Genomic DNA, 15,960 nt, shown 5'->3' with positions numbered 1-15,960 from the left:
CAGGAACTTTCAAAGGGCACTTACATTGTGAACAGAAATTCCCTTCTCCAGACATAGCATCTTAAGCCTTCCCACCCCCAAAATGTCCCTCCAGCCCCGGCCTACATTGGCTCTGCATGGCTCTCCAGACACGTTCTCCTGGTTCTCACTCTCCCACTCCGAATTCCTATCCGCCACTTGCTGCCTGCTTCCTCTCTCCCTCTCAGTTTTCAGTTTCTCCGTGAGTGCTTCTCTGGATCTGAGCCTCTAGGTGCCAAGGAAGGGGAGTCCCTGGGCAGAGTGATCCTTGGCTCAGACAGCTTAGTGGGAGAATTCCAAAGGCTTTTCCTATGCTTCCCGAGCCTCTGGGCAAGGAGGGCGGGATCTTGGTTCCAGGGTCTCAGTACCCCCTGTGCCATTTGAGCTGCTTGCGCTCATCATCTCTATTAATAACCACGCTCCCTCCCCCACTGCCAGTGCTGCCCCCACGCCTGCCTAGCTCGGGTTCTCTAGTCACAGCAGCTCAGTCCTCCAGAGCTGCTAGACCCCAGGGAGAGCTGACCACCGCCTGAACAGCCGGTAAGTCTCCAGCTGATGGCCCAAGGGGCTGAAGCGCCTTCTGTTCACGTCTGTGTCTGTGTCTGTAATAGTGACCCTTGATCCCAGGGGAGCTGCCCCCCTCCTCCATCTATACTCATTCCCTAGTTGTCCAGTTGAGGGGAGCCATAGAGAGTTGGAGGGAGAAGGACCCCAGAGGGTCGGGGGACTGAGATGTTGGGGGAGGCACTGAAGAAATGGGCAGAGGGGTGGAGACTGAGAGGCTGGGTGGAAAATAAGAACCTGGTTGGGGCTGAGAGGAGTACAGGGAAAGTCCATTTAGCAGTTCCTGGGTTCCAGCTGCAGCAGACCCCACTAAGCGAGTAGGATTGCAGGTGTGTTGTGAGACAGGACTCAGCAGAAGACAGCATTTTGCTGAGACCCAGCTTCTATGAAGGAGGGGCTGGAATTTGTATCTTTTTCCAGCTTGTTCCCATCTACTGCCAGGTCCTATGATTATGTTTCTGTCCTCCCTAAATTTTCTGCTGCTGTGATATTGCTGAATTGATATGCATCGAGGTTCAAATGTCCCCTGACCTCCCTCTGCACTCTGGTTCTAGGGTCCAGTCAGGGCTGGGGAGGGGAGTGACAGAGAGCAGGAGCAGTGCTGTGACCTCCCAGGCCATGATCCAGCTGGCCCAAGGGAGGGGCAATAACCTCTTCATCCTATGGAGAATGTTTTTGGCTGGTTCTCCTCAATGCTGGCAGAACATTTTTTCTGCTCCACCCCCACCTTCTCACCCCTGCCCTGGGGCTTGGGGAAAACTGAGAGACTAGAACTTGGAATGACAGCCCCAAACTGACAGCCCCATGCAAATAAAAACTTCATATCATGCCAAACCAATTAAATGTGGGTGCATTACCCTACCTGTAATTTGTTTTATTCCCAACATAATGTTGTGTTCCTAAACCCTGCACCATCTCTGTGTAAAACAGCTGAACAGAGAGGTTGGTAGGAGGTAGGAACAGAGGGTACACCTATACTTTCTGCTCTGCTTCCTAAGAAGAGAAGCCATAAAGCAATGGGTTTTCACCTTTTGTGTGTGTGTGTTAGTTGCTCGGTCGTGTCAGACTCTTTGCGACTCCATGGGGTGTTGCACGCCAGGCTCCTCCGTCCATGGTCCATGTGATTTTCCAGGCAAGAATACTGGAGTGGGTTGCCATTTCTTTCTCCAGGGGATCTTCCTGACCCAGGGATCACACCCAGGTCTCCTGCATAGCAGGCAGACTGTTTACTGTCTGAGCAACCAAGGAAGGCTTTTTCTCTGAAAAATCCAATGAAATGTTTTCCCTGAAGTTCTTAAGCAGTACCTTACTGGAGACACTCACTCTAGACCCTGTCCATCCTTCAGCTTCTCCTTCCCACCCTGTCCAGGCTCCATCCACCTCCACAATGCCACTCTCAGGGACCCCAGCCCCCAATAAGAAGAGGAAATCGAGCAAGCTGATCATGGAACTTACTGGAGGTATGGCATGTTTGCACCTACCTAGTATGGGACTTCTCAGTAAGAGTATCTCTGGCCCAAGAGTTCCAGAAATATCATAAGGTTGTATATGTCTTAAGGTGAAGAGATATGAAGAGACGAGAGGAATTTGGGGTGGGGGTGGGGTTTACAGGGGTGGGGGTGGGGAAGAAAGAACAACAAAGAATTCAACACTGACTGCTCCCCCTTCCACCCTTTTCACCTTGTAATCTGAGACAGTACTATCCCTGCCATGTTACCCAGCACAGGTCCAAGACAACAGGACCCACAGGTCAACGAGGTGTGTTTGAGGAGAAAATATATATGATGCAGACTGGCACAGAGTAAGGTCTCAATAAGTGCTTAATTTCCTTACTTCTTTCCCCAGAACTCAGGAGCTTTGAGCACTTAAAACGGAAAATTCCTTGAACATTTTTCCTGGGGGTAGACGAGCTCTCCTAATACCGAGAGGCTGTTTGCAGCCAGAGTTTATGAGAGGAAGAGAAGGGAAAGAAGTTGAGACAGGAGTCTATATTTAGAGGTGGCCTTTGGGCTTCCCCCCATGCTAAGGCTTCCCCAATGTTCTCCACCTATGATGTTTCTTTACTCTTTTGCCTTGTACCCCATACCTCTGTTATGCCATGTACCCTCTCCACCCCACTTTAGTATTCCCCATCTCCCCCTCTACACCCCATTTCCCATACGTTCTCTCCAACTCCAAACCCAGGAAATCGAAATCCTTCATAGACTAGACAGAATTTAACCAGACATCAGAGACAGCATCTGGTTCCCTCAGTGATCTCTATTGGGACACACACTTAGTTGTGGATGGCAGCTGCATTTGGAACTAGAAAACCCCACTTTCCTCTTTCCCTTGTCTCTGCCTCCCCACCTCCCTGAAAGGTGGACAAGAGAGCTCAGGCCTGAACCTGGGCAAGAAGATCAGTGTCCCAAGGGATGTGATGTTGGAGGAGCTGTCGCTGCTCACTAACCGGGGCTCCAAGATGTTCAAACTGAGGCAGTTGCGTGTGGAGAAGTTTATCTATGAAAACCACCCTGATGTCTTCTCTGACAGCTCAATGGTGAGTTCAGAACTCTACAGCTCTTGAAGCCTAGTGCCTCTTCTGACAGCTTCTTGGCAGGCCCAGAGTTTCCAAAATATTATCAACCTCCCCTCCCTGCAAATTTATAAACTCATTAACCCCTCAGATATAGCACGCCTCCAATAGATGTAGGGTGAATTACGACCCACCCCGAAACTAAATTTGTATCTTAGAGCTGGTGAAGCAGGGTGAGGAGTACCACACCTTCAGAGAGAAAATTCCTCCCCAGTATGGTTAAGTATTAAAGATAGGATTGCCAGATAAAACATAGGATGCCCGGTCCAATGTTTTAAATTTGAGATACACACTAAACAAACTATAGAGATATATTTACAGCACCGGAAATAAAGCCAATATTTTATAATGCCTTTAAATGGTGTATAATCTATACATAAATCAACTCTACTTCAATTACAAAAATAAAGTTGAGATACACACAAATAGTTTTTTTGTAAAGTATATCTCACACAATATTTGGGATGTAACTTTCTTTTTTCTTAATTGAAGGCACTTAGGGAATTCCCCGGTGGTCCAGTAGTTAGGACTTGGTGCTGTCACTGCCAGGGGCCTGGATTCTCTTCCTGCTTGGGGAATTAAGATCCCACAAGCCATGCAGCACAGTCAAAAAAGAAACAAAAATTGAAGATATTTAAATTTGAATTTCAGATACACAATAATTTTTTAGTATAAGTGTGTCCCATGAAATATTTGGGACCTTAAAAATTAAATTAGAAAATATAGGATACCCAGTTAAATTTGAATTTCAGATACATGATGGATACTTTCTTATATCTAAATATGGCCCATGCAATACGTAGGCATATTTGTACTAAAAAACTATTGTTGTGTGTCTGAAATTCAAATTTAACTGGTGTCCTGTGTGTGCAAAAATCTGGCAACCCTAGAAAGAGGTAAGTGAATTTTTATAGCCGTCTCTTCTTGAGCCATTATTTTATTTAAAGGGTCAGTCTAAGGGCCATAGATGCAGGGACTGAAACCATCCATTAAGGCCCAACATCCCTTAGTCAGGGTCATTCTCCAAAGAGAAGTAGGGATTGGAGAGGGGCCAGGCACAAGATGTTACAGCTGAGGAGGAGGGGATCGTCTCCATTTCCTTTCTTCCCCCTCCATCTTTCCCAAGCAGCCAGGGGAGAGTGAAAATAGATGCCTACATGGGGCCAGGGGCAGGAGTGTCTGCCATTGGCCCATATGTATGAGCAGAACAAAATTGCTGAGCCGGCCACATCTAACTTTAGGAGGCCAAAAGCCCTCCTCCCTGCCTGTGTCTGGTTACACTGGGTGGAGCGTGGGGGTGTGCGTGGTGGGTGGCCAGGAGAGCCTCCTGAAGGAGTTGGCAGGGTTATTTTTAGGCTTTGGGGATGAATCCAGTGTTGCCCTTTGGGCCACCCTTCCCCCTACCCACTACAGTTTCACTGTCAGGAAGTCCTGGTTCCCTAGGCACCGAAAGGAGGAAGGGAGAGGAAGAGACACATTTTTTATCTGTTAGACAAGATGGTGGGAGAGAGGCAGAGATCTTAGTTCCTCAAATTAAGGCTGGGTTCTCCATGCCAAACCGAATCTCTCAAATTTTAGTGGAACAGAAGTCTCGATCCTTTTTGCATTGGTAAGGATGGGAAAGGGGAGTTTGGACAATAACTTGCCTCTATCCTAGATGTAATTCGAAGAACTGAGCCAAAGGGGTTGTATCCCTTAAGGAGAGTTTAATTTCTCTCAGTCAGGTTTATCCACTAACATTTAGTGGGTGGGAAGTCTCAGAGGATTCAGCGTCTTTGAGTTGGCCATTGACTCTGATCAGTTCATAGTTGCTATGGTATTCCCTGTGCCCATTGCTAACTTTCCCCTCACTCTGTCCTTTCTTTTCAGGATCGCTTCCAGAAGTTCATTCCCACAGTGGGGGGACAGCTGGGGACAGCTGGCCAGGGATTCTCCTACAGCAAGAGCAGTGGCGGAGGCCAGGCAGGGAGAAGTGGCTCTGCCGGGCAGTATGGCTCTGACCAGCAACACCATCATCAGGGCTCTGGGTCGGGCTCTGGGTCTGGCTCTGGCCCTGGATCTGGTGGGGCAGGTGGTCCTGGGGGCCACTCGGGCAGAGGAGGTGCTGCTGGCACACCAGGGGTTGGTGAGACAGGAACAGGCAAGTATCCTCACCCAAGAGTCAAGTGTCTGGTCCCTAAAGCAGAGAAATCCCTAGGAATGAGGCCTGGACTGGGTGTTGGATGCAGGAAAGGCCTGTTGAGATATCTTGATGAGTCTTCTGGGTCCAGAGGAATACAGAGACATGTCTATTCCACCCAGAAGTCCTATCTCTCAGTCACCTTTCTCTCATTCATCACATGTCTGACTCCAGGCTATCATGGTTTCACAAACCATAAACAATTCCTAGCATGTTTTACCTTTGGTCCCCAGCCCCTAGCGAGTTTTCCAGTACAGAGCTCTAGACTAATTTCCATTTCCTCCTAACTGCTATCATTTGACTATTATTTCTCTCCCTTGGCTGCCAGACAACCAGGCAGGTGGAGAAGGAAAACATATCACTGTGTTTAAGACCTATATTTCCCCATGGGAGAAAGCCATGGGGATTGACCCCCAGCAGAAAGTGGAACTTGGCATCGACCTGCTGGCCTACGGGGCCAAAGCTGAACTCCCTAAGTATAAGTCCTTCAACAGGTAAGGGGGATGAGAAAGGAACCTGATGCATTCCAGTGTATGGCAACATGTCCTTAGTTGGAATCGAGACTTTGGTTCAGATGTTTCAGAAGGAGACTGAGGAGGCGTAGGAGTAATATGGGGGCCCTAATTGGAGGCTCTTGCTCTTTTCACTGTAGCTCAGAGAAACAGCATGGTATGATGAAAGAAAAATTCGCTAGGAGGCAGGATCTGAATTTTGGTTCATTGTTATTAGCTGTGTGGGAGAAGGCAATGGCACCCCACTCCAGTACTCTTGCCTGGAAAATCCCATGGACGGAGGAGCCTGGTAGGCTGCAGTCCATGGGGCCGCTAATAGTCGGACACGACTGAGCAACTTCACTTTCACTTTTCACTTTGATGCATTGGAGAAGGAAATGGCAACCTACTCCAGTGTTCTTGCCTGGAGAATCCCAGGGACGGGGGAGCCTGGTGGGCTGCCATCTATGGGGTCGCACAGAGTCGGACACGACTGAAGCGACTTAGCAGTAGCAGCAGCAGCAGCAGTGTGGGAAAATAACCCTACTTCTGAACCTTGGTTGCCTTGACTGTGAAATGGGAATAATATATTACACACATGTAAAGGCCTCTTGAGTGGGGGTCCCTTCATTCAAAGTTATAATTTTCATTACTGTCCTTGTAGTAGAATTCTATTTCTCTTTTCTTTTTTCATTGAAGTATAGTTGACGTACATTATATTGTTTTCAGGTGTACAACAGTGACACAGTATTTTATAGATTACGTACCACACAAAGTTGTTATAATATTATTGAAGATTCTGTTTCTTTATTCCCTACTTTGAAGTAAAATGTGAAGTGAAAGTGTTAATTGCCTAGTGTGTCCGACTCTTTGTGACTCCGTGGACTGTAGCCCGACATGCTTCTCTGTCCGTGGAATTCTCCAGGCAAGAATACTGGAGTGGGTTGCCATTCCCTAGTCCACCTGGTCCAGGGAATCTTCCCCACCTGGGGATTAAACCCAGGTCTCCTGCATTGCAGGCAGATTCTTTACGGTCTGAGTCACCAGGGAAGCCCCATTCCCTACTTCATTAAGGCTCAAATAGGCTCAAATATCTATCGTTTTGGAGCTAAGCGTCTCTGGACTGTGTGAAAACAGGACAGGGAGCACTAGAGAAATGCTTTTGCTTTTGGTCCTAAGTGAGTGAGTGAGTGAAAGTTGCTCAGTTGTGTCTGACTCTTTGGGACCCCATGGACTATACAGTCCATGGAATTCTCTAGGCCAAAATACTGGAGTGAGTAGCCATTCCCTTCCCCAGGGGATCTTCCCAACCCAGGGATCAAACCCAGGTCTCTCGCATTGCAGGCAGATTCTTTACCAGCTGAGCCACCAGGGAAAAGCTCAGGAATACTGGAGTCGGTAGCCTATCCCTTCTCCAGCGGATCTTCCCGACCCAGGAATCAAACCAGGGTCTCCTGCATTGCAGGTGGATTCTTTACTAGCTGAGCTACCACGGAAGTCCTTTGGTCCTGAGGTGCCTGGATTTTCCAGGAAATGTTAATTATTCTCATTTAGGGCACACATTATCCACCGGAGGTGGGGTAGGGGTTTTGAGGGAGGTCTCTACAATTTAAGGTGATCTTAGACCCTTGGGCCTGTAGTGTTTGGTGTCAGTTTCTCTGAAATGTGACTGGTTTGGATCACAGCTATCCATGAGACTATTTAGTACCCTCTAGACTACTTTTCTCTTTATTAGCCTTGGGGAAACAAGCAAACCAGAAGGCACAATGGATTACTAAGGGAGAAGAAGAAAAAGCAGTGCAGAAATGATCTTAAACTAGAATTCACAGACTGCTCCATCCTCCAAACAGGGTAACATTTCACTGACAAAAAAAACTCTTTTTCTTTTGTTCTGGTTTTTAATGAAATCATTTTTCTCCTTTTCAGGACAGCAATGCCTTATGGTGGATATGAGAAGGCCTCCAAACGCATGACCTTCCAGATGCCCAAGTTTGACCTGGGGCCCTTGCTGAGCGAACCCCTAGTTCTCTACAACCAGAACCTCTCCAACAGGCCTTCTTTCAATCGAACCCCTATTCCCTGGCTGAGCTCTGGGGAGCCTGTAGACTACAATGTGGATATTAGCATCCCCTTGGATGGAGAAACAGAGGAGCTGTGAGGTGTTTCCACCTCTACTTTGTATCAAGTTTCCCCTCTCGGGTTCCATTTTGGAGAGGGAATGCTGAGCAGGATACCCCCACTGAAAATCCAGGATCCTTGTGGGAATGGAGGGAAAAGGCAAGGAAGGATCTTTCTTTCCACCTTTACTCGAAGTCCCCACTCCAAGCACCTTTTCTTACCAACTCAGAGCTCCCCTTCCACTGCTCTGTATGGAACCTGCTCTTTTATGGAATTTGCTCTGCCTTCAGTAACAGTTAATAAACTTCAAGGAAATGAACTCATTCTTCCTCTCATATTTGAGGGCAGACAAAAACTGAGGCTAACAATGCACAGGGACTAATTAAAGTAAAATACCATACATTCATTATTCAGACTTCAAGACTAGACCTGAGTTCTGATTACATACCCACTCTCATCCACACCCACCAAACCACATTCATAGGTGTACACAAAGACATACTTATTCAGTAGTACATAAGACAATCAGCACAAACACACGTGCTGGCCCCTGTGTGGGCAAAGCTAAGAAGTAATTGTGTGCTGTGTTTAGGAAATCAGGCGTTGGTGACCCTGGTGTTAATTCTGTTTATGTAGCTGATTAGAAATTGGGATAATCAAGATTATCCAATTATCACAGAATGAGAGCATGCCACAAGACTTCCAGATGACACGAGGGTGAGCTTAGGAATATCTGTCAAAGGTTACAGGTTCCTGAAAGGATGGAGTAGAACAGGGAGCCATGTCAGAATTGAGAAGGAAGTGGGAGAAACCAGCTGCAGTTATGGTATGCCTGGCTCGGTGTGAAAACATCAAGAAAAGACCTAAGGGTCATAGGGGCAACTGCAATTGTGTCCAGAAAGCACTATGATTGGGAAGAAACCATCAAAGTCCAATAGGAATGAGTGGCAATACTCTTTTTATTGACTTCAAGCATGGGGTTTCTTTCAAGTTTTTTAAAGATTTATTTATTACTATTATTTTTTAGACTGTGGTGGGTCATTGTTGCTATACTTGGGCTTTCTCTAGTTGCAGCAAGCGGGGACTGTTTTTAATTGCTGTGTGTGGGCTTCTAATTGAGGTGGTTTCTGTTGCAGAACACAGGCTCCAGGCACTTGGGCTTCAGTAGCTGCAGCACGTGGACTCGGTAGTTGGGGCTCGCGGGCTCTGGAGCACTGGCTCAGTAGTTGTGCATGGGCTTACTTGCTCCCTGGCATGTGGTATCTTCCCAAACCAGGGATCGAACTGGTGTCCCTTGCATTGCAAGGCAGATTCTTAACCCCTGGACCACCAAGGAAGTCAGCATGGATTTTCTTTAGAGTCCCAGATTTACTCTTATGTTTCACAAAATAAGAGTTTGATGCAGACCAGGAAAAATAAAGAGATGACTTACTAGGATCTGGGGAAGTAACTTCTAAGGAGAGCTGGCTGAATTCAGTTCATTCCATGAGCCATTAATGATTACAGTAAGTTCCTAGACTCTGCCTAGACTCATTCAGTTTTCATGGACCTAGAGTCACATGATATTTACTCTGGTCACTTTCCTTTATAACCTAAATAAATTTCAGAGGATTCATACTTCTAAAGTGAAGTGAAAATGAAAGTCACTCAGTTGTGTCTGACTCTGCCACCCCATGGGCTATAGAGTCCATGGAATTCTCCAGGCCAGAATACTGGAGTGGGTAGCTTTTCCTTTCTCCAGGGGATCTTCCCAACCCAGGGATCGAACCCAGGTCTCCTGCATTGCAGGCGATTCTTTGCCAGCTGAGCCACAAGGGAAGCCATACTTCTAAGTAATACACAAAACTATTTCTATATGCATTTTTCTAAGAAGAGTTGTCATAGTTTGGATTTCAGTAGATGCTGAAACAAAGATTTGGATGCAAGTAGTAAATTTGGGAGATGATCCAAGAATCTAAGCAATGTAAGGGAGTGAAAAGAAGGCCAATAAATATCTTTTGGATAAATGGGGCTGATTCTCATTGGCAACTCTGAGAAAAGATGTTCAAGTGTGGTCCATGGACTGGCAGTATCATTTTCTCCTAGAAGTTTGATTAAAATCACAAATTCAATGGAATTCCCTGGCTGTCTAGAGGTTAAGATTTGATGCTCTCACTGCCAGGGACCTGGGTTCGATCTCTGGTTGGGTAACTAAGATCCTGCAAACTCTGGCCAAAAAATACGGAAATTCAAGAATTTATGTCTTACTAATTTCTCCAGGTGATTTTTATGTGTTAGTAAATTTTGAGAAATACTATAGTAAAACATACTTTACAATTGCCTCACTGAGGAGGGGTAGAAATTGGAATATTTAGCTATCAAATCCCATCTCTCATTGGTTATAGATTGCTATGGGGAATGTTAACTCTGCTGACATTTTCAGGCAAGGAGAATACTCAGGTGTTTAAAGTAGAAAGCTATGGGCTTGTATAGGATTTATCTGCCAAAGCTTTAGTGAACTCTAGGATAGGCTGAGGGAATATGGGCAGGGAACAGACAGGACCTGAATAAAGGTTCATAACTTTTATCAGATTCTCATGTTTAAAAGTCTGTAAAGGACTTTCCTGTGGTCCAGTGGCTAACACTCTTCACTTCCAATGCAGGGAGCCCAGGTTCAATCCCTGGTCAGGGAACTAGACTCCACATACCACAACTAAGACCTCGCACAGCCAATAAATAAAATAAAATTTTAAAACATTTTTAAAGAAGTCTGTGAGCCCTCCCCAAAAATTAAGGACTAATTCCTTCAGCAGATGTTTCTTGAATGCCTACTATACACCAGGTACTATTATCAGGCATCAGAGATACAAAAGCAAATAGGAACTTTCAGGTGACAAAGAGATTTCCCTGTCAACTATAAAACTATTAAATGCCTATCCTTAAAATTGAGGTAAAAAAAAAATGCCCAGGCCTAATAGTCCACAGCTCTGAAAACCTAAAAATTTAATTTTTCCAATCTCAGAATATTTGAAATATTGATGTAAACCTATTAATTTACAGGGAGCCCAGGTTGGTTGAGACATTATCTTCTTAGTTCAGTTCAGTTTAGTTCAGTTGCTCAGTTGCAACCCCATGGACCACAGCATGCCAGACCTCCCTGTCCATCACCAACTCCTGGAGTTTACTCAAACTCATCTCCACTGAGTTGGTGATGCCATCCAACCATCTCATCCTCTGTCGTCTCCTTCTCCTCCTGCCTTCAGTCCTTCCCAGCATCAGGATCTTTTCAAATGAATCAGCTCTTTGCATCAGGTGGCCAAAGTATTGGAGTTGCAGCTTCAACATCAGTCCTTCCAATGAACACTCAGGACTGATCTCCTTTAGGATGGACTGGTTGGATCTCCTTGCAGTCCAAGGGACTCTCAAGAGTCTTCTCCAACACACCACAGTTCAAATGCATCAATTCTTTGGCGCTGAGCTTTCTTTTTTTTTTTTTTAATTTAATTTAATTTTATTTTTTAACTTTACAATATTGTATTGCTTTTGCCATATATCAAAATGAACCCACCACAGGTATACATGTGTTCCCCATCCTGAACCCTCCTCCCACCTCCCTCCTCATCCAGCTCTCACATCCATATGACTACTGGAAAAACCATAGCCTTGCCTAGACGGACCTTTGTTGGCAAAGTAATGTCTCTTTGCTTTTTAATATGCTGTCTAGGTTGGTTATAACTTTCCTTCCAAGGAGTGTCTTTTAATTTCATGGCTGCAGTCACCATCTGCAGTGATTTTGGAGCCCCCCAAAATAAAGTCTGTCACTGTTTCCCCATCTATTTGCCATCTTCTTAGTAGAAAAGTCTATATAGAAATCAAATTATCATTAGAAGTTGCAGTGGTGGTTTAATGTATTAAAGTGCATACTTGTATCTAGCCAGAAATCTAGTCAAATCCTCAATTTTGGTTTCGCTATCCCTTTGCCTGAACATCGTTGTGTTAAAACATCGTTTCTTCAAAAATGTTTCATTCATATGAATCCCACAGTTCACAGAGGCCACATTCTGGTAGAAGATCTAACTGTCCATATTGCTTATAGACATCTTCTGCTTGCCATCATTGTGTTTTAAAATTCAGGAGAGTTTTGAACTCCTTTATTTTTATTAAAATGTTTTTTCCTTGTGATCAGAACTCACAGGATTTGTTCTCTTAACCACTTCTATATATAACATACATCAGTGTCGATCATTTATCAGGTTGCACATATTTCTCTTACATCTGGGAGTCTGTACCTTTTGATTACCTTCATCCAATTCCCCACTCCTTGTCAACTCCCTACCTCTGATAACTACAAATCTCATATTTTTCTATGAGTTTATCTTTGAAGTATAATTAACCTATAACACTACAGTTCCTGTTATACAACATAGTGATTTGATATTTTTATACATTGCAAAATTATCACTACAGTAAGTCATTACGATGTCACCATAAAAAGATTTTACACAATTATTGACTATATTCCCTATGTTGTACATTTCATACCAGTGACATTTATTTTGCAATTGGAAGTTTGTACCTTAGTCTCCCTCTCTTTCTTCTCCCCACCACCCTTCTGTCAGGCAACCACCTGTTTTTTCTCTGTACCTGTAACTGTTTCTAGTTTTTGTTTGCTCATTTGTTGTTTTTTAGACTTCACACTTAAGTGAAATCATACAGTATTTGTCTTTCTGTCTGACTTATCTCACTTAGCATAATGCCTTCTGGGTCTATCCAAGTTGTTACTAATTACAAGATCTCACATCTGAATGCAGAGTTCCAAAGAATAGCAATAGATAAGAAAGCTGCCTTCAGCGATCAATGCAAAGAAATAGAGGAAAACAACAGAATGGGAAAGACTAGGGATCTCTTCAAGAAAATCAGAGATACCAAAGGAACATTTCATGCAAAGATGAGCTCGATAAAGGACAGAAATGGTATGGACCTAACAGAAGCAGAAGATATTAAGAAGAGATGGCAAGAATACACAGAAGAAGTATACAAAAAAGATCTTCACGACCCAGATAATCATGATGGTGTGATCACTGACCTAGAGCCAGACATCCTGGAATGTGAAGTCAAGTGGGCCTTAGAAAGCATCACTACGATCAAAGCTAGTGGAGGTGATGGAATTCCAGTTGAGCTATTCCAAATCCTGAAAGATGATGCTGTGAAAGTGCTGCACCCAATATGCCAGCAAATGTGGAAAACTCAGCAGTGGCCACAGGACTGGAAAAGGTCAGTTTTCATTCCAATCCCAAAGAAAGGCAATGCCAAAGAATGCTCAAACTACCACACAATTGCACTCATCTCACACGCTAGTAAAGTAATGCTCAAAATTCTCCAAGCCAGGCTTCAGCAATATGTGAACTGTGAACTTCCTGATGTTCAAGCTGGTTTTAGAAAAGGCAGAGGAACCAGAGATCAAATTGCCAACATCCGCTGGATCATGGAAAAAGCAAGAGAGTTCCAGAAAAGCATCTATTTCTTCTTTATTGACTATGCCAAAGCCTTTGACTGTGTGGATCACAATAAACTGTGGAAAATTCTGAAAGAGATAGGAATACCAGAACACCTGATCTGCCTCTTGAGAAATTTGTATGCAGGTCAGGAAGCAACAGTTAGAACTGGACATGGAACAACAGACTGGTTCCAAATAGGAAAAGGAGGACGTCAAGGCTGTATACTGTCACCCTGTTTATTTAACTTATATGCAGAGTACATCATGAGAAACGCTGGACTGGAAGAAACACAAGCTGGAATCAAGATTTCCGGGAGAAATATCAATAACCTCAGATATGCAGATGACACCACCCTTATGGCAGAAAGTGAAGAGGAACTAAAAAGCCTCTTGATGAAAGTGAAAGTGGAGAGTGAAAAAGTTGGCTTCAAGCTCAACATTCAGAAAACGAAGATCATGGCATCCGGTCCCACCACTTCATGGGAAATAGATGGGGAAACAGTGGAAACAGTCACAGACTTTATTTTTCTGGGCTCCAAAATCACTACAGATGGTGACTGCAGCCATGAAATTAAAAGACGCTTACTCCTTGGAAGGAAAGTTGTGACCAACCTAGATAGCATATTCAAAAGCAGAGACATTACTTTGCCAACAAAGGTCTGTCTAGTCAAGGCTACGGTTTTTCCTGTGGTCATGTATGGATGTGAGAGTTGGACTGTGAAGAAGGCTGAGCACCGAAGAATTGATGCTTTTGAACTATGGTGTTGGAGAAGACTCTTGAGAGTCCGTTGGACTGCAAGGAGATCCAACCAGTCCATTCTGAAGGAGATCAGCCCTGGGATTTCTTTGGAAGGAATGATGCTAAAGCTGAAACTCCAGTACTTTGGCCACCTCATGGGAAGAGTTGACTCATTGGAAAAGACTCTGATGCTGGGAGGGATTGGGGGCAAGAGGAGAAGGGGACGACAGAGGATGAGATGGCTGGATGGCATCACTGACTCGATGGCCGTGAGTCTGAGTGAACTCTGGGAGTTGGTGATGGACAGGGAGGCCTGGCGTGGTGCGATTCATGGGGTCGCAAAGAGTTGGACACGACTGAGCGACTGATCTGATCTGATCTGATTCTTTTTTATGTCTGAGTAATATTTCATTATATATACATTTTATATATATATAATATTTATGTATCACATTCTTTATCCATTCATCTATTGATGGGAACTTTGGTTGCTTTAAATTTTAACTACTGTAAATAATGCTGTCAAGAACGTAGGGGTGCATATATCTTTTCTAGTTAGCATTTTCATTTTCTCCAGATAAATTCCCAGGAGTGGAATTGTTGGATCATATAGTAGCTCTATTTATAATTTTTTGAGGAATTTCCATGCTGTTTTCCACATGGCTTCAGGAAACCTCCCTTTGAAATAGAAGCTTGTAGTCTTTAGTGGGCCCTCGCCATGGCACCCCACTCCAGTACTTTTGCCTGGAAAATCCCATGGATGGAGGAGCCTGGTAGGCTGCAGTCCATGGGGTCGATAGAGTCGGACACGACTGAGCAACTTCACTTTCACTTTTCCCTTTCATGCATTGGAGAAGGAAATGGCAACCCACTCCAGTGTTCTTGCCTGGAGAATCCCAGGGACGGGGAGCCTGGTGGGCTGCCGTCTATGCTCCACTACCACCTTATGTTTTATACCAGGTCATCTTTTATTGTCAGTCTCCTAGGCTCTGCAGTCATTTGAGTTAGCAACTTCAGGGATTCTTTTACATAAACCACATGCCCATAATACTGTGCTCCTAAAGTCACTCAGATAATGCATTATCTAGTGCAGGGTTTAGAGCTTTCCAGTAGAAACTTCTTCCACTGCACGGGACTCCATTTGGATCCCTAGCTGGGGACCTAAGATCCCACATGCTGCAGGACTACTGAGCCCACTTGCTCTGGAGCTGGTGGGCCACAACTAGAGACAATCCCTCATGCTGAAACTAAGCTTGCCCACAGGCAACTGCTGAGCCTCTGTGCTCCTGTACCTGGGCAGCACCACAGTCAGAGAGAAGCCCAGGCCCTGAGACAAAGAATCTGCACATCACAGCAAAAAATCCTGCATGCTGCAAGGAAGATCCTATGTGCTGCAACTAAGAACCGATGCAGCCAAAAATAAATATTTTTAGAAATTTCAAAATATTGATTACATGTCGAAATATTTTGAATATGTTGGATTATGTGGATTACTAAATTTCCTTTTTCTTACTTTTAAAAAAATGTGGCTACTACAAATTTTAAATTGCATGTTATGGCTCACAGTATGTTTCTACTGGACAGCACTGGTCTAGATTATGAGAGCTATTCAGGGGCTTGGAGAGAAGAGAATGAGTTCTCCATTTATTCCTTTTATTCTCACTGAACAACGTTCTTTATATATCCATCTTCTGTTCCAGATCCTACTCAGTCTGCATTTACAGCTTTCTGAGAGTAGAGAAAGGAAAGGAAAGTGAAGTCGCTCAGTCGTGTCCGACTCTTTGCGACCCCATGGACTGT

At 44.5% G+C, this 15,960-nt stretch overlaps 1 protein-coding gene across 2 annotated transcripts; it reads left to right on the top strand.

Moving 5' to 3' along the window:
* Positions 1 to 450: 450 nt before the first annotated feature.
* MYOZ1 (myozenin 1) lies at positions 451 to 8,264 on the top strand. 2 transcript variants are annotated; one of them, XM_070781940.1, is made up of 6 exons: positions 451 to 558; positions 1,952 to 2,042; positions 2,943 to 3,121; positions 5,027 to 5,297; positions 5,665 to 5,830; positions 7,754 to 8,264. In XM_070781940.1, exons 2-6 carry the CDS (start codon positions 1,970 to 1,972, stop codon positions 7,983 to 7,985), a joined length of 921 nt encoding a protein of 306 aa, XP_070638041.1. In that variant the 5' UTR covers positions 451 to 558; positions 1,952 to 1,969; the 3' UTR covers positions 7,986 to 8,264. The 2 variants fall into 2 exon arrangements, with proteins under 2 accessions (XP_070638041.1, XP_070638042.1); XM_070781941.1 differs by having other exon boundaries at positions 457 to 558; positions 1,929 to 2,042.
* Positions 8,265 to 15,960: the final 7,696 nt, after the last annotated feature.

The sequence above is a fragment of the Bos indicus genome, chromosome 28 (genome assembly GCF_029378745.1).
Source record: "Bos indicus isolate NIAB-ARS_2022 breed Sahiwal x Tharparkar chromosome 28, NIAB-ARS_B.indTharparkar_mat_pri_1.0, whole genome shotgun sequence".
Lineage (NCBI taxonomy): Eukaryota > Metazoa > Chordata > Mammalia > Artiodactyla > Bovidae > Bos > Bos indicus.
Note: the sequence above shows the minus strand (reverse complement) of the source record. Positions and strands in the feature narration are given on the sequence as shown.